General features: G+C 44.0%; 1 protein-coding gene across 1 annotated transcript in view; it reads right to left on the bottom strand.

Annotated features, from left to right (window-relative positions):
• The window catches only part of LRPPRC (leucine rich pentatricopeptide repeat containing), an 848,306-nt gene that overhangs the window by 799,247 nt on the left and 26,659 nt on the right, over positions 1-22,400 (bottom strand). Inside the window, exon 2 of the mRNA XM_078649683.1 lies at positions 11,480-11,670. Coding sequence (XP_078505809.1) covers positions 11,480-11,670 — 191 coding nt within the window. The remainder of the gene's footprint in view (positions 1-11,479; positions 11,671-22,400) is intronic.

Raw genomic sequence — 22,400 nt, 5'->3', positions numbered from 1 at the left:
CTGTTATCTAATTGCTAGTAGACACCTGACGTGAAGTCTAAGATTGCAAACATATAATGCTGTATCATGCAAATAAAACTCTCAATAAAAAAAATTTAAACAAAAAATGGAGCACTCTTTGAAAACAGACCGGGTCAGTAGTAAAGGCAAATGCTACACCGTTTTGAAAGCAGAAGCCTAAAATCACTTTTTTTTAAAGATTACCTGCAGCACTACAAATGCATGTTACTGTATCATGTGATTCAAAGAATTTGAGCCCTGGAAACTATCTCATATGGAACTTCAGAAAAAGTCATTTTTTCAAAAAGTCATTTTTTCAAATATGCTCGCTCATTGAAGCCATTATCCAACCTTCAAATTGCTGCATTTTTAGGCATACGCTTGGCTGTTGTGATTATAGGAGCCACTGGTAGTGTGAAGCAGATTGGATGAGAGCGCCCAGGACAGGAAGGACAGGTTTCATACTTTGTGCAATGTATGGCTACCTATAGTTAAAACACGTACAATAACATTAATAGTAAGTTTCTTTAATTAGGATTACGTTCAAAGCTTTTGAAAACACCCAGCTAGTTAGATCAAGCTATCTGAACTCTTGGCATATTTGAAATTTGGTATCTATGCATAAAGTTATTGGAAAGTATTATAATTTGCAGTCAAACCGTCGCCCATCAATGGTTCCTTAAGTAAACTGACTAAACATACATCTATGGGTCCTGAAAAGCCCCCTTCAATCCCAGTGAGTTCACAATTAACATTTTTAACATTTACAAAGGGGCCCTGCCCATATGCCTAGTCAGTTTTGACTTCCTGTACTGAAACACAAGCATTCTGAAACATAGCGACTCTGCAGCACTGCTGTGTTGGAGAGGAAAACAAGCAGTGCACACCTGGAAAGTTTCCCAATAGAAGGAATAGCGCCCATCTTCCCAGAGAATTGGGGAGTTGGTCAGGACCCACACACTCTCTCGGACAAGCCATACAGTGATGGAAAAGATGACCCCCCCCCAGAAAGTGTGCTTTGTGGAGAGGACAGACCCACAAGCAGGACAGTACTTAACTGCATCATTCCGGAAGCAGACCTGTGCTGGAACTTATCACTCCACGAGCAACACAGTGATGTGGAAGACCATCCAAAGAACAACAGGTTATTGGAGAATTTAATCAAAAACAGCATAGTATTTGACTGCAGCATTGCAGAATCAGCCCAGTGTTGCAGAGGGGGAAACAGCCTTTACAAGGAGAGCAGAGCCACGGATGCCATTTCCCCGCAAGCACAAACAAGCTTGCCTTAACCGCGCATATGCCTTTACAACGCATATGCGTGGTTAAGACCGTACGCAGTCTAGATACGCGGACTGGCGGGCACAGGAAGAGGAAGGATCGGCAGAGGACATGGACTGGTAAGTGGGGCTGGGGCCGAGTTTTGGGGGCGGGGCTAGTTTTAAGGGTGGGGGTAAGTTTAAGGTGGGGGTAGTTTTTAGGGCTCAGGGTTGTTTATAGGGCAGAGGGCCTGTTTTAGGCTCAGGGCAGGGTGGTTTTAGGGATGGGTCGATTTTAGAGCTCGTGGGGGGGGTTGTTTATAGGGCAGGGGCTAGGGTTTTAGGGCTCAGGGGAGTAGGGTCGGGTATTTTCAGATTTTAGGGGTGGGGTCGTTTTCAGGGCTTGGGCTGTTCCAGGGTTTTAGAGCTTAGGGCAGAGAGGCTGGGGTGTGATCTTTACCACACACCCCTTTACTAATCATGCTTTTACCACGAAATTGCGTGATAAAGGAATGCGTCGTTCAGGCGCAATAGTTCTTCAGGCTGCCATGTAGAGGCATGCGTGGTTTAGCCATGGGTGCCTCTGTCATACAACCTTGCAGAGGATCACCCCAGAAGCAGCACAGGTTTGTATGGTGCACACAACTAAAATGTGAAAAAGCGCCAGAAAAAGACAATAGCTGGTTAGTGAACTTCTACCTTCATAGAAAACAGAAGTCCAATTTTCAAATCATCTACTCTGCCATGAATAATTGAATAAAATAATGCCACAGAGCATCACAGGAAGATTCGCTGTGCAGAAGAACATCAAAATTAATAGACACAGCAGGGCGTCACCAGGTAGAACGGGAAAGAAAGCTATAAATAATCTCAGTAAATAGGTGTACTGTGAAGCTTTACATGGGAAAAATGAATTTACTATCCAATTTCAGGATGAACGATTACCTATTTTAGGCCACACAAGCGACTTATGCGCATAAGCATGAGAAAAATAAAGTTTGATTGGTGCTGGCAAAGTATATTTGAATCACCAAAATGTTAGTGTCAAGAGCCGCCAGTGTCCAGAAAACATATAGCAGGTCAAGCTATGCTTTCCTGGTACTGTGACAATGAGACTGACTTCTCATTGACCCACAACTGTGTTCAAATGGGAGCTGATTAAGCGTACATTTTATAGAACATGTGTATTGGTAAAATGCTAGTTCTTAACGTGGAGCATCTCAGGACTGAATAACGGGTGTTGATTGTTCCCTAACTAAATGGTACTCAGTTTATTGACCTCTGAAAACGTAAAGGTGGACTGAACCTGCTGGGTTTCTATCTGCCGGCCATGGAGGCCAAACACAAGTTTTTAGAGTGGATGGACTAGGCCTCTGATCCACCAGACCCGGCACCTTGCTGAGAGATCTCACAGTACACACTGGTGACGCAAAGCTCTTTTCCAACTAAGCCTGCAAACTGCCACATACTTCCATTGCTTTAACAAACTGGTGACAAAAATGCATCTTGGCTTGGCATTTCGGACATTTACACACTAGTTAGTGGCAGAAATGGAGGAGAGAAGGGAATCCATGAGAAACTAATGGACTCTAAAGTGCTGAGAAAGAACATTAGCCAAAGATGAGGTCAATATAAGCAAGCACCGGCCACTCTCTCCGACAAAGAAGGTAACTTCAATTGCTGGTAGTAAACAGGAATCTTGCACTTAATAAGCATGTGTGTGTGTTAAAAAAGGAGGCACAACGGTACTAACATGACCTATTATTCATGTGCTGCCACCCTTTCATGGTAAAATGGAGCAAGTGTTATTATGTTATTTATTTATTTATTTTGGGAGTTTTATATAGCGCGAACTAAAACCGAACCGAATCAGTTATCAGAGCGCTTTACATAGCACCAGTTACGTTACATGAGGACACACTTTCATTTTATTTTTTTTTAGGCACGGGGAGATGAAGTGATTTGCCCAGAATCACAGGAGGTTTTTGGCGTCGTTACCGAGACTCGAACCCAGATCCCCAGGTCCGAGGTCGAGCGCCTTAGCCGTTAGGCCAACCCCTCTCCGTTGATCATCTGAAAGCATAGGGTGTTTAACTATAGAAAGACTAAGTGAGAATGGGGTCCCCACAATCATCATTTCCATCTCACGTCCACAATACTGTTAGAGGTTTTTCCACAACTTAACTAAATGTGTCTTAATATAGGTCATTGCACATTTGAATTCACATGTGTGTATTGACATGGAGCTATTGCAATTGTAACAAAATCAGTATGATGTGTTTGAAGTTGTTTTTCTGATTTAAACTAACTAAGCCTGTTATGCCTCATCTCGATCTTTGTTAAAATTACTGCCATACGTGGGACAACATAGGCATCTCCACGTTGGGGTATTTGTGGGACAGAGGGGCTGTAATACCATTTGCCCAACTTCAGCGGCAATATGGCCTGGGCCCGACTGAGACTTACAGGTACGCGCAGAAACGACATGCGTTGTTAGCAGTGATCCCACCAGATACTGCTGTCCCAGAGGCCACCCCGCTAGAAGACCGGCTACTTACTGATCACATGCAGAAACGCACCATATCCCTCACATACAAGAAATTGATCAATAATCTACCAGATCCGATAGTCTCTCTGCGGGATAAGTGCTTGGCGGACGTAGGTGACATAGATGACTCAAGAGTGGCAGGAAGCCCTGGCATCGCCCAAGGAGGTGGGAATCCCCGTGCGGCTCCGACTTATACAGCTTAAGATTATGCATAGAATATATTATACCAGAATCACCATGCATAGATTACAAAGGGCACAACATCCATATTGTCTTAGAGGATGCGGGGAAGAAGGTTCGTTTCTACATACCATATGGGAATGTGCAGCAATAGCAGAATATTGGCTACAAGTATTGCGAATAATATCACAAGTCATGGAGGTGTCATTTCTACCAGAACCGCGCAGATGCTTACTTAACATATGGGAACCCAATGATCTCACGCGTCACGGACAAACGTGGGTCACGTTGGGACTGATGGTTGCGAAACGAAATATTGCGCAGAAATGGGGTGCAGTGGAGCTGCCCTGGCTGACAGCATGGTGCAGAGATATGGATCTGGCTATGGTCACAGAACGGACAGTGTATGCTAATCGGGGAAGCCCCCGAAAATGGACAAAAATTTGGGCGGCCTGGAATACTTATCGGGGGGGCATCTGTGACCCACTGCCGGATTCAGATGTGGATAGTTCAGATGAGGACTAGGGATGAGGTGGGGGGCCTGGGAGGGACTACACCGCCGAAGGGACTATTACAAATTGTGCAAATTATTATTGGTTTTATAACAGCAATGTACATGGACCTAACTATACTATGTGGTTTTCTGCATACTGTCACTACTGCCACTCTGTTGAATAACTTTAATAAAAACATTTTGAGGAAAAAAAAATACTGCCATACCATAATGTTCATTCTGAGTTTATATTTCTCGACTGACACCACAAGCGGCAAGATGTGCACTGTTTATCTGTAGGACATATTGCTCTTGAAGAACTTGCTGGAGGAAGCCTTTTGCTACTTTCCAAGGTGCTTCCTGCTAACACACTGATTGCATTAATTCACAATTGTCTTCTGTTGTATGTAACTAGTTTAATCTGACACCTCTGGACGACATTAGGTCAGAAGGGGAACATCAATATTCATGTAGTGGGTTAGCAATGGCCCGTCCTTAAGGGCAGAGGGGACACACCCCTTCACACCTTTTGGTCATAAGGAGTGTCTGTCAGGCTGAGCATAGGTGAGCGTGACACACAAACTTTATTTTCAAGACAGGCACGAGAGACATATGCTCAATGAGCAGGCCCCTGGCAGCCCGAGCTGAAATTTGCTGATCTGAAGAAGTCACAACCCCTGCGGGTGTGACCACGTCAGCTCAGCAAAGCTCCTTGAGAGGGCGCCCCCCCCATCACAATGAGGGGGCGTGTTTGTGATCACCCTCATACCTGGGTGCTTCAATTTTAAGCCCTGAAGTGCCCAGGGCCAAGTGTACATCACTGACACCTCGCCAGAAAGTGGGGTGGGGTCCACAGTCTCAGTGACCCCATCCCAATCTATCACGCTACTCCGAGGCTTCCTTCCCTGAGAGCTGCAGGAGGTGAGTATTGTGTTTTAATTGACTGTTTGGTGTGTGCATGTATGTATGAATGTATATGTATTTGTGAGTGAGTGTTGTGAAAGGGTGTGTATGTGTGCCGGTCTGCATTTCAAGGCCTGGGTATAAGCGGGTGTGCATTTGCCCCACTGCTCTTCTCTAAGCTGTACTTACAGGGGTAAGTGCTAAGATTGTTGGGTTGTAGGGGGGCGTGGCCAACAACATGGCCGAGTAAGTCGGGAGCCATCGAAGCTCCGGCGAGCCGACCAGATCCAACATACATATAGCCGTCCAGAGGACCCCTAACTGCCGCCACAAGCGATCGGAGGGTCCCGCAGTGCTGTGGGCGAGAGTGGAGTCGACAACGACGGTCCGCAAAGCGCCGCAATCCAACTGAGAGCAGCGGCCCTTCGGGGAGAAGCAGAGGCAGCCCTAAGATGGCGGCCACGTACAAGAAGCACCGGCAGGCCGGCGAGGCGAGTGGGATGTCGGGAGCTCCAGGACAACCTGCCGGGACCCGAGGAGAGTTAGAGGGACATCGGGCCCCAGAGACGGAGCACTGTGAGGCCGCTTTGGAGGTGGGAGCCGCAGCGGAGACACAGGCCTGAGGAGGCAAGCCCGGTCGGCGGAGCGGGGAGATGCCAGCGCCGGGCCGAGCAGCCAGACTGCCAAATCGAGGCGCGGGGTGCCAGGGAAACCCGATTATGCCCCGCGGAGAGGGAGGTGCACCGCGCAAGTCGACGGCTACAAGCCTGGTATTGGCGGAGAGACTCGGGGTGACGCGACGGGGCCTGACGGCTAGGCCCCGCACCAGAGGAGGCCCTTGAACAGGCTCCCCACACAGAGGCTTCGGAGGTACAGACAACCCGGGGGGAGTGCCACAAACTAGCGGAGCGGGAGACTGTGGCGGACAAGGGGCGCCTCCGGCCATCAAGTAAGGCCCGGCCTGGAAGTCGAGAGAAAGGGGCGTTCAGGCCAGTGCCCGGGACATCCTTCCCCTTGCCCATCTCCTCCCGCCCCCAGTCTGGACATGCGGCTGGTTGTACTGCCTGGCACGCGGAGGATCCCTAGCCCGGAATTAGCTTGAGAGAAGGGGCGCCTGAGGTCCTACTACACAAGACGGTACACGATTGGAACTGTGGGGACAAGATAGGCCAGGTGTGGTGGCGCTATGTTGGAGATCGGGCCCCGAGGCAGGAACATAGGAGGTGTGAGAGTAGCCAGAGAGGTCCTCGCTGACCCTGTAGACGCCCTGGGCAAACAGAAAGGGCAAGAAGGAAGCGGCCCCCAAGGCCCCCCCGCCAGGGCACACTGGATCGCGACGGCCCCCCCTGCAACAGACGTGGATGCCTTAGGGACCATACAAGCATCTAGGGAAGACATACAGGCGTCCCGCGCGGCTCTAGAGGTCAAGATTGGGGAAGTGGGCTCTGAAGTTACGCTATTGCGACAGGACTTTCGCAATCTCACGGAGAGGGTGACCACGGCTGAGACTAGGCTGGGTGAGACGGAAGATATTATCCACTCCCTGCAGAAGGAAGTGAAGGAGCTCCGGGCCTCGCATAAACAGCTACAGTGGAAGGTGGATGATGCAGAAAATAGGGCCTGACATAATAACCTCCGCTTTGTTGGCTTTAGGGAAGGAATTGAGTTGTCCAATATGGTGAAGTTTCTTCGCACATGGCTGCTGAAGACCCTGCCAAGGGCGACTTTCGCCACCTGCTTCGTGATCGAGAGGGCACATTGGGCGCTCCTCGCGAAGCCCTTGGTGGGGGCGAAACCACGGCCGGTGATCGCTCGATTCCTGAACTTTGCAGATCGGGACGTGATACTGCACAAAGCCAGAAAACTGGGGGAGATCCGCATGGAGAATTCCCAGATCATGATCTTCCCCGATTACAGTCAGGAGGTGCAGAAACAGAGGCGCTCCTTTGACGTGGTAAAGGCTAAGTGAGAGACCTGCGGATCCAATATATGCTGCTTTTCCCGGCCAAACTCAATGTTATTTATAAAGAAAAGACGTACTTTTTCACCCACCCCGAGGATGCGTGGCAATGGTTGGAGGAGCGTCCACCCCTACAGAGGCGAGAGGAAGAGATGCACGGCGCGGCGGAGGAGGAGACCACGGCCGGGAATCAGTGGGAGTCACCGAAGACACAGCGGCAGCGAAGAATGCGGGGCACCAGGAGAGTGAAGACAACGCCCTATCCCACGCAGAGTCCGGCTAGCAAGCGACAGCAGGGCTCCGGTTCTCTCAACCTTGTTGGTCAAGCGGGATCCAGGTTTCGTTGCCTGTCTGGGAACGCACGCTCAGAAGGAGAAGATGACACTGGGGGTATCACCTCAGGAAGTGAGGAACTGGAGGACCAGTCAATGCATCCGTTAGTGGCGGCAATCAATGAGATGGAGCAGGAAGCTGCCAAGGAGATGGTGCCCTCGCAGGGGGACATTCAAGACACTTGTGTAACTTTCAATTGGGACAAGATAGAAAATTAGAGTTTAGGCTCTTTGAATTGAGAATTTATTAACACACACTTCAGTAAAAGTGGTTTTTAAATTCTGTGTTTGAAAATGCCACTTTTAGAAAGTGGGCATTTTCTTGCTTTACCATTCTGTGTGCCTCTCCTGTTTGTGTATTCAGCGTCTGGTGTTGGAGGGAAAGGAGCTGGGGATGTGCATTAGCTCTAGACACAAGGGGGGGTGAGGTGTGTCCTGCCTTGCCTGGGTGTCTCATAGCTGGGCTGAATAGACCTAGCCTGCATTTATAGAGTGATGGGATGAGTTTTGCTTGCACCTGAATAAACTATCTCCTTTTTCAGATTGCTGTCTCAGCCCCCCATGGTCAGGCTTCACCATGGGGGGGAAGGACCATTGAACAGGGTTCAGAGACCCTTGCCACAAAGAGAACAATGACAAACTGGGATATAAGTACTAGACCTAAAACCCCCGGAGACTTTAGATTACTTCAAGGAACATGAGATCCCTGCCAAAAAGAAGAGCGGAATAACTGTGAGGAGTGCAGCCTTTTCTGCGTGAGGGGTGGGTTGGCCTGCAGTTGCTGCTTCAGTCTGTGGTGGAGGAAAAGGACAAACTCTTTTTACCCTGCGGTGGCATCATGCTGATGAGGAATCTCCAAGGGCTTGTGTGTGCTTGCTTTCTAATTAAAGTCTCAGGGAGATCAAAGACTTAAGGAAAGATCCCTGCTGGATCTTAAGGAAACATGCCTAAAAGGAAAGCTGAGATGTGTGAGGAGCTCTGCCCCAGATGCATGAGGGGTGGGTTTGCCTGCAGTTCCTGCTCTTGTAGGGAAAGGACTGTGCTGATCAACACCTTTTGTTTTTGTTGTTTATATGAAACCCGGCAAGAGGGCTTTATCTGAGAGTCCAGCGCATGGGGAGTGCCTGCCACTGCCTCCAACCTTGGTGGAAAACAAAGAGCACGTGGTGAGTACCACCTTGGGCCGAATTTGCTTCTGTTTGAAATTAGCATGCAGTGAGGGCTTCAACTTCGGTTGCCCGAGCTGTGGGCTCACTCTGCAATAGAGAAAGGAGTATGGGCTGCTCATTGCAGCACCATGAAATCTACCTTTAGCAGGGCTCCACCGTTTGAAAAGGGAACCACGAGGGGTATCTTAGCCATGAGGGAACCGACGCTAACAAAGAAGTCCAAGGAGGGAGCCTTGCTGCACTGCCTAGCAACTCAGACGTCAGAGGGCGGGGCCCAGCCTCGGATGAGTGATACCAGAAGAAAGGGGGCAGCTTTTCAATCACTCAGAGTGCCCCTTGATTCCGGTAATTCCAGCTGGAGTGTGAAGCAGCCCTGCCTTCCCAACCGGGCCACACAAACGCCAGTCAAGGCCCAGCGGCTCTTTGGGGCAGCTCGAGTGGTCCCAGTGAGTTTGCGGCCAACGAGTGGCACGGCTGGCCCCCTCAATCCGAGCGGAGTGGCTTGGCCCCCTGCCGCAGTTGTGCAGGCGGTGGCGCCCCATGTCTGTGGACCGCATCTCCATTGCCTACCTTGGGGGCATTTCTTTGGGAACATCGAATATTTCAGCTGGCAGCAGCTGCCCCACACGTTAACGAGCAGCTGCACTTCACTCATCTTACTTATGCGGGGACCAATAGGGGCATTTGTGACAATAGTAAACACATAACAGAGAGAGCAGCGCAGGTGCACTGTGTCTATGATGATTTCTGTGCAATAATGCGTTGGTGATTCATGCATAACCCAATAGCCTGCATTTCTTGCCCTAAATGTTGGGTTCTGGAACTGCTCATTATGTTTTCATGACCTGTGCACCTCAGTATTTACTCCAGTGCACTACAAGTGATCTGTGATCTATACCAGGATATTTACGTTATCATGCTAAATGCATTGTTATGAGAATTGCCTTGTGGCAGAGTGATTTATATGGTTCAGGATCTATGCATTATTATGACAATTGTCTGGCAAAGTGATTTATGTGATTGTGGTCTATGTGTTTAATATACAACATATGAGCTGTTTTTATATAACCTTGTGTGGCATCTCTTTTGTGAAGTATGTTGTGTGGCTGTGTGTGGGGGGGTTGTTGCACATACGCTTTACACCTCCTCTGAGATAAGCTTGACTGCTCTGCCAGCTACCATGGGGTGAGCAGAGGCTATCTTGGGTGTGTACCCTTACCCTGACTAAAGTGGCGGATTCTGCCTGGCTTAGGTGCATACACTAGCCAACCAGAAACCCCATTTCTAACAGCCCCTCACACAGTATGATGGAGCGACGGGTGAAAAGGGTAAAAGCACTACTGCGGAGTTCAGTGTTGAGCAAAAGATGTCAAACTTGTGCCAACACAATGCCATGAATGTCAGGAAAGGGGCATTGACAAGACTTATAAACTGCCTTTTCCAATATGATGTCCTGACCAGAGAACCCTATCGGAGACTCACAATCCAAGATGAAGCAAAGTTTTTTTCCTGTGATGTAATTTCATTCTAAAGTTTACAAGGAGAGTTTGTGACGCAACATATTTGTTCCCTTATTTTCCATCAAATTCTTTGCTCCATTCCAACTAATTGTATCCCAGATTTTTTCCTTTTTGAACTTGGAGCATCTATCTAATGGATCTACTTCTGGAATCACTTGGCTCTTTTCTCTTCCCTTATGTCAGAGTTGTGGCCTTGCTACTAATATTTGTAGTAATATTCAATCAAAAGCTACAGGATTGAAAAGGAGGTTTTCCAATTTTTTGCCCCCTAACTGTAACTCTCTTAAGGACGCCGCCTTTTATTTGTACTTTTAATGTGATGGGGCACAATGGCTACTGAGAAGAGCCAACTTTTATGGGACTATCAAGAAGAAAACCTATCAGACCTTCTCTGCAACCAGCTAGGGCGGTCGACCTCGAATCTGGGGATCTGGGTTAGAGTCTCGGCAATGACGCTGAACATCCTGTGATTCGGTGCCATTCACTTAGTCTCCCCCTGCCTAACATAAAATGAATGTGCCCTCATGTAACGCAACTGGTGCTATGTAAAGCGCTTCGATATCCGATTCGGGGCAAGTTTGCGCTATATAAAAGTCGGTTTAAAAAAAACAATAACTTGATTCAAACTTTACATTGGTAATGTTTGTGAAGCACCTTAGAGAGGTAGTAGAGGTTTAGCTGGTGAGACAAGTAGTAGGTTCGTAAGCTAGGTTGGTTAAGTTAAGAGAGTTATTACATTTAATCATCACTATAAAACAATGTTCAGTTTCCAGTTGTTCGTTTATACTTTGTCATTGCGGAGTCGTTTGAAACAGTATGAGGATTTGCAGCTCACAACAAATTATCAAGCTTTATAGCCAGAATAATATTTTGCTTCTTAAAAAAATATATACCAGTGTTCGTAGTTGCTTTTGGTGTGATCATTTTAGGTATACATTGTGGCTTTATAGTAACAGCTCAAGTGCGTATCCATATTCCTTCATTTCTTTTACAATGAGTGCACCAGTAGAAAGTTGTTTTAAAACGCTACCGCTGGACAAATCTCCAGTCACTAATTTAATCCAATTTAAACCAATAGTCAATTTGCCCAGCAAGACAACTTAAAGGGGGCTTACCTGTACGGCAAATATCCTCGAAGATTCTCATGAGAAGAGTTTTAGTTATGCGGCCAGTCCTTCGAACAGAGGTGTCTAGTTTATTTAGGGCCCAGTCGAAAAGTTGTGCCTGCTTAGCACGAACAGCAGAGCTTGGTTCGTCATGTGTGCTCCCTTTCTGCTGTGTTGCCACTGTATAATTTCTTACTTGGCTGGTTAGGAGGAAACCAAAAAGAAAAAATATTTAGAACATTTGAAAAAACACACCACCACGAATTAAAATCGAGAAAAACGAAATTTAATAAAAACAACTTTATGTCAACCGACAATGGCATGTTCATTTTATAAGTGCAAAACTTGCAAATGAAGAGGTATAATCTGAATAAGCAGCAGAAAGAATTATAAACATGACTGGCAAGCAGGAACTTGTTGGAACTCACAATCAGGCACATACAAACGTGTGTTAACCAATGTAGATTTTTACAATAAGAAATTAGTATATATATATATATATATATATATATATATATATATATATATATATATATATTCCCTTTTCACTTCGCTCGATGCTGCAGCATCCCAGTCATACTCCTTAGACTGGATTTCAGAACGAACAAGTAAGACCCAAGTTTCTGTGCAAATGGTGGGTTTATTCCGTTAACAAATTAGAACACCCAAGCAAGTCCGCATGACGCGTTTCGCCTCTAGCCAGTGTATGTATGTATATGTATATATATATATATATATATATATATATATATACACACACACACACACACACACACACACACACATATACATTCACATATATACATATATATATACATATATACAATCAAAAAAATTATAACTTTAAAAGCAAACATCTAAAACATGCATGATGACAGAACATGTACTGCTGCAGAAATCAAGTGCATGGAGATACATGTCCCAGATCCGTACTCCAGGGTACAGTCTGCACTTACGATCAGTCCCAAAAATCAAAGGCTGATGTTGATATATTGGTGAAGGAATCAAGTTGTGCTTAAACCAGAAGTCACGCAGTTGATACATAGCTTCAGAAACATCATGCTCACCACACAGCCGTCAGATCCAACGCCTTGCTTATTCATTCACTATGGGTTTCTGTCACTGTCCTTATAACTCAACGCAACGCAGTCAAACCAAAGTGTCACAAACATTTTTTTACTAGCAGAGTTAACACTGTTCCATGTAGGCAAATGATGTGTGGCATTTTAGGTGTTGCCTATCAAACATCGCAAGCTGTCTGTTTGCGTAAAGACTTTTAGTGGGCTTAGAGCTCGCCCAGTGCTTACCATTGGCTGGCTTTATTGTCACTCATTTTCTACCTTATTTAGCTTGTGTGGGCTCTCATTCCTCTTCTTGTATTTGTCCCTACCTTGGAGCATGGCCTCATTACTTGTGTCCTTCCACTGCATACTTTTCTAGGTCTGCTTTTTTTTTTGGTTTAGCACTCAATGAGAGTGCAGGTGTTTTTGCAGTTGTCACGTGTACATCTCTCTACCAGTCCTTTGCACTCTGTATTGCTCTCTCTCACCCACATATTTCTCCCAGATCCCCTCTTTGATGTAGTCCCCTCTTGTGCTTCTCCCCCTCGAGCTTTCTTGCTAGTGTGCTTCACCCTCTAACTCCACGTTTCTCACTCACCTGTGAGCTTCTCTCCTCTCCTGAGCGCCAAATTGCTCTCTTAGTCTCTACTACTTCGCCTCAGTGTTGCTTCTACCACTCTGTGTTCCCGCCCACCCATGCCCATATGGTTTCAGCCTCCACATCCCCTTCTTGTTCCCCCTTCCTATGTCGTTCATGTTGCTTTCACCCCTGCCAATTTCTGTGTCACCTCCCACACCCATTTTAATGAAAAATAAAAAAATTTGTTTGCGCTACTTTTTGTTCTTATTTACTGATCCAATTAAACAATTGGCGTAATGTGGTAGGCACACATGCATGGCGAGCACACCAACAAAATGACACAGCCAGAAGGTGACAAAGGCGAGACTTATTGGCCTAGACAATGCTGGATATCCACAGGCTGTAGGAAATTTACATTGATCATCACTGCTTAAGTTGCCAACCATTTCGAATGAGACCAAAAATTGCCAGTCTCACTCTCTGTAGGCACCTGTAAAATCCTAAGTTTGACAGCCAAAAGTTGTGAACAGGATAAACACAGAGAGATTACGCCAAGAAATGGTGCCCTGAATGGATGGCTTGCACGCCTTCGGATTGGACAACACAAGAGTCGGATCCCGTGTAAGACACCTAATGCACCCTTAGTGGACCACTCCTCTGAGAAAAATCGCAATGAATCCGAACTCAAATGGACAATTATTGATGCAGTTAAAAGCCCCCCAAGAAAAGGCGATATGTGCAGCCTGCTCAATAAAGAGGAATTAAAATGGATTCTGAGGACCAAAAGTATCCACACTGGTCTTAATCGTTTGGCGGACTGGACCTCATTGCTTTGATGTTTACTGAATTTTGAAGTCCATCATGTGATATAAAATTTCTGTTCGAACCTGTTCTGCAACTTTGCGATCTAGGGACAAATTCTTAGTTCATCTGTCAGTATGTTTATGTAATTCCTACAATATTTTATTGCCAAAGGAGTACTTCTGTGTTCTAAAGTATTCGAAATGGTAAGATCACTGACATACTGCTACTATGACATTTTGAAATATGAAAATAAGGTCAATTTGTAAGCACAATCCCTCTATAAACAGTAAGCTGGTTTACCAGATGAATTATTTTCCGGATAACAGTTTAAATTGCTCTCTCAGTGGAAGGGTTTCTGGTGATTGCAGATCTGTATTCCTAATGGGCAATTCAGGAGGGGTCTTTGAGTTTTTTCACCCTTACAAAATGGCTGCCGCATTTGTATGGATTGATTACATGGTTATTTGATTTTTTTTTTGTACAATAGACCCGTTTACTTAATCTAATTGTTTAATTTGAGGTGCATAATTATTTCTGTGAGGTTTTCTAATGCAGTAGCAGACCGTATTTTTGCGCTTTCGTATTTCGGCAGGTAATTGTTTTTCTGCTATAATCATGATTTATAGCCACCTAACTACAGAATAGATAATATACTGTTGGTCTTGGCTAATAGAAATTCAATTTTGAGAATTTTCGAGCCCGATATGGCTTTCATTTGGTGCAATCGTTAATTATATTTTGACAACTGTCCCCTTCAAGATGCCCCCCAGAGAGACCAATGAATTCTCTAAAATCCTGTGCATCACATGACTATGATCATGTGATTTTGTTTCACTGTTCAGGTTAATTTTTACGGAGGATTCTTTCCGCCCTGAATAGATCGAGTATTATCTCGAGCGCACTTCCCTATTCGTTTTTGGATGCGCCAGCCCCCCTATTACGGAGGTTTTCATTTTTTCGAGAGGTAAAACAGCTTTAATGCACTTCACTTTAGCCATCATCACAATTGATTTCTTACCGTCTTTCTATCGGTAAGACGTTTTTCTGCAATAACCGAGTATTTTATCGGTCTGCTTTGCAGGATTTGACCCTGAAATTGAATGAGCATCGACTCGGGCGGATGTTCCATTCTTCATAACGACGCGTACAAACCCCCCCCCCCTTTTTCGTCATTCTATCGGTAAGAAAGCTTCTATGCACTCGGTTATAGCCGTTTTCCCCATTAATTTGCATATTCTGAGCATTCCCTTGATTTACTCTGTAGGAATGCATCACAGGACTACTTGGACCCACACTTGATACCATTGTTTTACCATCAACCTTTGGAGCCTACTATTGGTAAGCACATTTCTGGACCCTCTATCGGCCGTGTGTTGATGCAAAAATTGTATTTTTACGGCTCTAAAACCCTACCCTTACGTTTTTTTTAGATTCTGCCCAGATTATTGTATGTATTGGCAATTTTGTCCAGTACTCTTAGAAGAGGTTGATTCTAAAAGAGGTATGTCGTGCCTTAACTGTTTCATAATGCTCTATGGTGTGGGATTAAAATCAATTGAACTCCACTATAGCATTAAATCCCTTGTCCACAGCAAGTGATTTTGAATGACTTTTGCGTAGTAGTAATTTCTCGCACTTATCCGTCACTTACCCGCCAAAATTCCATCAAATACGTTGCATGAGTCTCCACCACATAGCACGTTATATACGGGTTCCTGCTTAAGTCACAAATTCTGAGATGTATAGTTTTGAGTTCACAGGGACTCTTTTCTGTTCTTTCTGTTCAGAATTATGGTTGATATGTAATTTAAAATGTACTAATTTGGGGTTTTTTCTTTTCCTTTTCTCTTTTGTTCATTCTGGTTACATTTTATTGTCTTCTTTTATGTATGTACTTTTGATGTTATGCATTATGTCTGGCAACTTTTTTACATATATAGTAAAGGCATATATTAATGTGTCCTGATGATGATCCCGTATTAAAAAGGGATCGAAACGTCGTCGACAGCTTACACTTGATGATTTGAACACCTTTTTATTGCGAAATCCCAGAAAGTGTATTTAAATATTAATTGTCTGTTTTAACTGGGACTAATTTACAGACTTTTTTCTTGCCTGGTATTTGTTTGTTTTTTCTATGTCTGTTTATATGTGGTAGTTGGACACAGGCTTGTGTCCCACTTGGAAATTGTTTGATACTTTTGCCACATTCGACTGTATTAACTATTAAAATTGTCCGGATGGACATCTAATATAGATTCCAATTTTGGTCTATATTTATTTTTGCCTTGATATTTGAATTGTTGTTTGGGACCATTGTCTTTTGAAAGACTGCATCCGTCCACTGCTCACATTCAGGGAACCATCTAGACCATCCTTTTGTTTGGAATACTTGTACCCTTCCACTGCTCGCAATCAGAACAGTAGAGAAGCAATGCTCCTGGAGTGCGACAAAAACAACAGGAGGAAGGAAGGCTACTGAATAATAGGCAAATGAGTGACAACAAAGCATACCAAATGTAAAACAATGGGCTGGCAAAAAGCACACTGCACGATTTTGTCCGGCCCCAAGAGTTCTTTCCACTGACAGCTAAAAGCTTACTGTAGTCAAAAAAATTAAAAAGATTAAAGATACTCATGTTATAGAATACAGAGCAGCTATTGCTTCTAAAACCAAACACACAGTGATAGTTATAGCAACAATGATTTGAAATGTCTGGGTCAAATAACATACTATTACAAACCATAACCAGGACGCAGTTCAGCATGAAGGCGTATCATCAGCTATCAGCAATTCTACGCTGCTAGGGGCATGTTCCTGGTTTTATTAACTCATTAAAATATATGGGAGGAAAATTGGCATTTTACAACGCTGAACACCAAAGACTTGCATGGGCCTGAAACATCCTATCAAGATCACAGGGGTATGCAGTTCCTAGTAAGCACAGATTTGTCTGCTTAGGTCAGTTAAGTTCCACATAGTCTACAGGGAGCATTACTCTGTAGGAACAAATGCCCTCACACACCTAGATAGGTGTAATGCTTCATCATTGGGCTTTTGCTCCATGTTGGGCCGGCGCTGCAATGCCCAACAGGCACCCTCAATGGGGGCCCATTACCAGAGATCTTTTTTTCAAGCCTTATGCTGATGTGTGGGTAAAAGAATAGATTGGTGTATTTTAAGTAAATATGTGAAAGAGTAAGATAAAAATAGGACAGGGGGTGCGCTTAAGAAATATTTTAATGATGGAGTCCTGTTGATTATGTTAAAATATTTGGTGACCCCTACTAGAAGTGATTTAGTCATGTGAATGATCTAGCAGCTTTTCTTCAGGACCATAACAACCTAATCTACACAGTGACTGGGGTTTCAATATTTTGTGTTGTGTTACTCCCAGCTACCGACACCTCTCTATGTATCAATATAAGTAAACACATTTTTTAGAAGACCTACTGAGGGTATAAATCAGGACTCAGAGTATTTTGCCTGGTGACACGCTTATTGGAGTGGATCTCCTGTACATCCGTACACTGAAAAATCTACTAATGCCGGCAACCAGCGCATAGTAGATAAAAGCAGGCAACCTGTTAACGCTGCCTGAAGAGTGTAGTGTTCTCCTTAGAAACATTCAAATATAAAGAGGAGAAGCAAAAAAAGGATAGTGGAACTTTAAAAGGAGAATATAGAAAACTAAAGGACGGGCCTCCAAGCCTCCAAACTGAAGCGCACTCATTTTCAGGTGAATGTACACATAATAAGAAAATGCCATCAATCATAGGGCAAGAGCACCAATAATTGATGTGGACTGAACCATTATCTCAAGCAGGCTGGGTCATGGATGGAAGCAAAGAGTAGATGACAGACAGAAATAGTAGTACAGAGCTGACCCAAAGGCCCTGTGTACATCTATATGGATATATATTTGTATATATGGATATAAGTATTGTGCAATTCTTTCTTATTGCAAGATCTTGGCATACAGCTAAGAGATTAGAGCAAGAATTATTACAGAGCTAATCTTCTCTTCCTAGGGTTTGTCAGAGGCTGCAACCAATATCAAAATCCTTTCCGCCAAAGGTAATCTGTGACATTTCAAATAACAAAACACTCATCTGTAGGCTATAATACAGGGAAATAACAATCCATCCTTGAATGTACATTTATTTTAACAGATGCTTTTCACAATTAAAAATGTCAGCCGCTCTGGTCACCATAACCAACAGAGGCCTTTTGAACTGAACTTAAGTTACCCCTCAAGGTAACCATTAGGTTTACTGTCATAAAATAACATTGTATACAAAATTACAGTTAGCAAGGCAAAATACTGGCTGTCCTAAGAGGGTGAAAAAAGGATTCTGACACTACAAACCTTCTATGCTAATGGTTTATTAGAGGGGATAACCTGCACCAAAACGGTAATCTAGGAGACTCAATGTCACAAAATACCTACCTGTTGGCTTTAATAAGGTATTCTTATTACAGTGTAATAACAATCTACCCTTAAATGTCTTTAAAATATGTTTTTTACAATCGATATGGCAATGCTACTGCCTTTACCACAACTTTTCATTAGACACACTCAGACCTATAACCTTTATCATTGGCTTCTCATCATAACCAACTCGGACCTGTGTTGGTCATAAGCCTTCCCATAAGACCGGCCTTGAAAATAATAAAAGGGTTACTAGACCTACAGTTCTAGTAACAAATAATCTACACTGCAAAACTGTAATGTACTTTACCCATAAGATGGGCTTGTTATGTCATCCTAGGCAAATATTTTATTTTGCAGATCCACCTTTTTATTCATTATCACACATGAGAGCACCTTCCAATATGCAAGCTCAGCATTCCCGATATACAAAACAAAACTAATTTGGTATTATTTAATAGGCTAAACTTTTGCTCCTGCCCCTGACTTGCCTCTTGGTTCACTAACAGCATTGCCATCAGGGTGAGGGCAGGAAGGTTTCTCTGTTCATCTTTAAAACCTCACTTTTAATAAATAGATTACTAAAGCATGAGGCATTAATGCAGTCATTTAAAAGACAGCATATTTTCCATTGAAATGGTCAAAAATTTTCCCACTAACATGCAGCTTTACTTATCAAACTATCTAGTGTATAAACAATAATATGTGAAAATTGAGTTTTAGCAAATATATTTATCCTTTACACATCAACAAGTAAAGTGTTCCGCTTGGTTTTAATCCTATTGGAATATTTTCTTCATCACACAATTACAAAACAAGGGCTTTTATTACTACTGAAATGTATTTTTACATGTTTGTACAGGTAACTTTTGAGCTATTTAAATTTGTTCTCAAATAAAACATGACATCCTACAGCCTTCCATTTCACGCTTCTTGTATGTTTGTCAGACAATTTACTTTACAAAATCCTTGAACTTTGAAGTCAAAGAAAAACAAAAATTATGTGTAGTTCTAAAATGACTTTTGACCTCTGTCACTGAACACAGAGTAAGTGTGACAACATAAAAACATGACTTAAAGGCATTTGTAATGTTTCTTCGCTTGGAAAAGAATATCTGTTTGTCAGCTTGCCAGAAGGGGATGAGTAGACCCTAAATATAACTCGCCCTAATTAAATCTGCATAGTGCAAATGGTCTACCAAATGCGTTGTTCGGGTGGGTTACCAAAACTATTGCCTACTACAGTAATCTTTGAGATTCCAGGTTACAAAATACACCCTTAAAAGTCTATTTAATGCATGCTTTTCACAAAAAGTAGGTCAGGCCAAATGGCTTTGTCATAACCTTTCATAATAAACAGATCAAGCCTCTGAAATAAGGCATGGCTTTTAATAGTGACTTTACACTTTACCCAACAGCGCACTATTAAAGTGCAGTAACTGGCCAGCATCATTTACAGTTATAAAATCACAAACATGTAGGAAAGGACAGCTTGTAAAGCAATACACAACCCCTCTCAACTGGGCTTAACTTAAATCATTATAGTAAAAACCCCTAGAATTTGTCAAAGTGGGTGGTGGCCAATGCCAAACCATTGCCTACTATGGTACTCTGTGAGATTACATGTAACAAATTACCTGTCTATATCCTGAGACACAATGAGAAAATGACCAACTGTGATGCTTACTGACTTTAACAAAAGCTTTTCACAATCAATAAGCCAGGCCAACTTTATTTGTCATAATGTTTCATAATAAGCAGACCAGACCAATAGCATCAGTCATAACGTTTCCTAATCAGGCCTTCAAGTTGTCTCCAAAGCCAACTCAGGCCTATAGTTTTAAGCTTAAGCTTTTGCACAAGGCTACCATCAGATACACATCATAATGTTAGAAAAGTATACAAATTCTCACTTGGCTAAGTAAAATACTGTCTCTCCTACGAGGTCCTAACAAGGATGATCACATAGCAAACAAATAGCCATGGTTAGCCTTATGAAGTAACCAGCACCAAACCATTGCCTACTATAGTAAACTGTGAGATTTCATGAAATAAAATACCCATCTGTTGGCTTTAATATAACAACACTTAACACTTAAATGCTGATTGACTTAAACCCCTTAAGTGTGTCCGTCGGCCAACGGCTGTCGCAAGCACTAACTCGGTAATGCTGCGCACGTACGTTGGGCGACGCAGCCCCGCCCGCGAATCGAACGCCCGCATCGCGGCGGAATGGTCAACGCGGTAAACGGATTAACATTAGCTTTCCCAATAAATGTGTCAGGCCTAGTGCCTTCATCATAACATTTCATAATAAAAAGTTGGAGAAATAAAGCCTCCTTTATGTCTCCCCTGTACAAGCAGAGGTGTTAACTGGTATACAATGTCTGGTATGTATTGTTTTTAAAAATGGCAATAAAGACATTTTTTTTTAAATAAACAGGTCATATTAAACCGATAAGGTCTACAATAATGATCATTAGTTTGCCACCATAACACCGGCTTACAAAGATGGCTGCTGGTTAAATAGCGTAGAGAGTCAAGAATAAACCAAGCAGCTTGCAGGGACATTGACTGAACAAGGCCTTGGAGGAAGCGCGTGGGGGACAGGTTAGTACAGGAGCAGCTGCTAGAAAAAGGCCTGTAGGGCTAGGCCTTACTGCTTCTACATATATCTAATGCAAAAAGAAAAGATGAAGGACGGAATGCAGAATTAATCAAATATTCACTCCCGTCACAGATCTGGGTTAAATCCATCGTATTTTTGCTCACCACACCATTCCAGGTTAGACCCAGCCATATGCAAATCAGTCTTGACCTTCCCCATGGGAATAGTCAGCCCTAACTGCCAGGCCATGTTCACCCCTCATCAGCCAGGCTAGTTTGAATCTGGTGCCATTGCAAGCACAGGACCCACATGCGGGCATACCCTTCCCACTTAGGGCAACAAATGCAAAAAGGGCAGATGATGGCTGATGCTTGTTTTCTGTCCAGAGAGGACCTGGCTTGGCAGTTCAGACTGGACTGTTCCCATTAGGAACAGGGTCAAGAATGATTACCATATGGCAGAGTCTAAACTGTGGTGGCATGGTGAGTAAAAGAACGAAGAATTTAACCCAGTTCTCTTGACTGAGGATAAATGTTTGATTTGCTCTGCATTCCGTCCATCTGTCTCTTTTGCTTTCTCGTCCTAAGTCCACTGAGTATGTCCAAACGTGGGTGCCAGGCTCACTGTGCCAAGGATTCATGTTAGCCTGGCTGGTGTGGGTTGATGCCTCGACACCAGTACCAGGATGCTTGTTTCTGGTCCAGGGAGGACCTGACTTTTCAGTTCGGGCTGGACTGTTCAGATGAGGAACAGGGTCAGAACTGAATTGCAAATGTCTGGGTCTAAACTGGGGAGGATAGGTGGGCAAAAGAAATATTGGATTTAAAAGAAAGATGGATTTAACCCAGATCTCTTGACTGGGGGTAAATGTTTGATTTGCTCAGCATTCCATCCATCATCTGTGTGTCTTTTGTCTACATGGATCTACAGTTACTGTTGGGTAATGTATAGCATGATTACAGGAAGGTGACCGGCATTGGGGGGAGGGGGGGTAGTTGGGAGCTCGACACACAAGGTGACAGGGAGGTAGGGAGGCAGGGACGAAAAGGCCGCTACAAGAGCGGCTGCTGGAAAAAGGCCTGTAGGGCTGGGACTTCCTACTTCTACAGTTACTGCAGAGTAATGTATAGCATGATTACGGTAGGGCAACAGGCATCTCTGGCTTTGGGGGGGGGGGGGTAGTTAGGAGCTCAACATGCAAGGTGACAGGGAGGAATATGGAGGAGGGTTTAGGGCAGCACACTATGGTGGTAAGCATAGCAAAACCCAAGAGGTGTCCTTAGGAACAGACCTTGATAACTTCCCGCATGACATTGATACAGACTGCATTAAAGGGCAAACGTCACTCATGATCATATCCTGAAATAAGAACAGACTGTCTAATCGGGGGTGGTCAGCATTTGGGAGGCATACAAGACAGTGCTGAGGGGCCGGGTGGCAGCAC

Source organism: Lissotriton helveticus, chromosome 6, assembly GCF_964261635.1.
Source record: "Lissotriton helveticus chromosome 6, aLisHel1.1, whole genome shotgun sequence".
Lineage (NCBI taxonomy): Eukaryota > Metazoa > Chordata > Amphibia > Caudata > Salamandridae > Lissotriton > Lissotriton helveticus.
The sequence above is the reverse complement of the archived record's forward strand: the minus strand, read 5'-3'. Positions and strand labels throughout refer to the sequence as shown.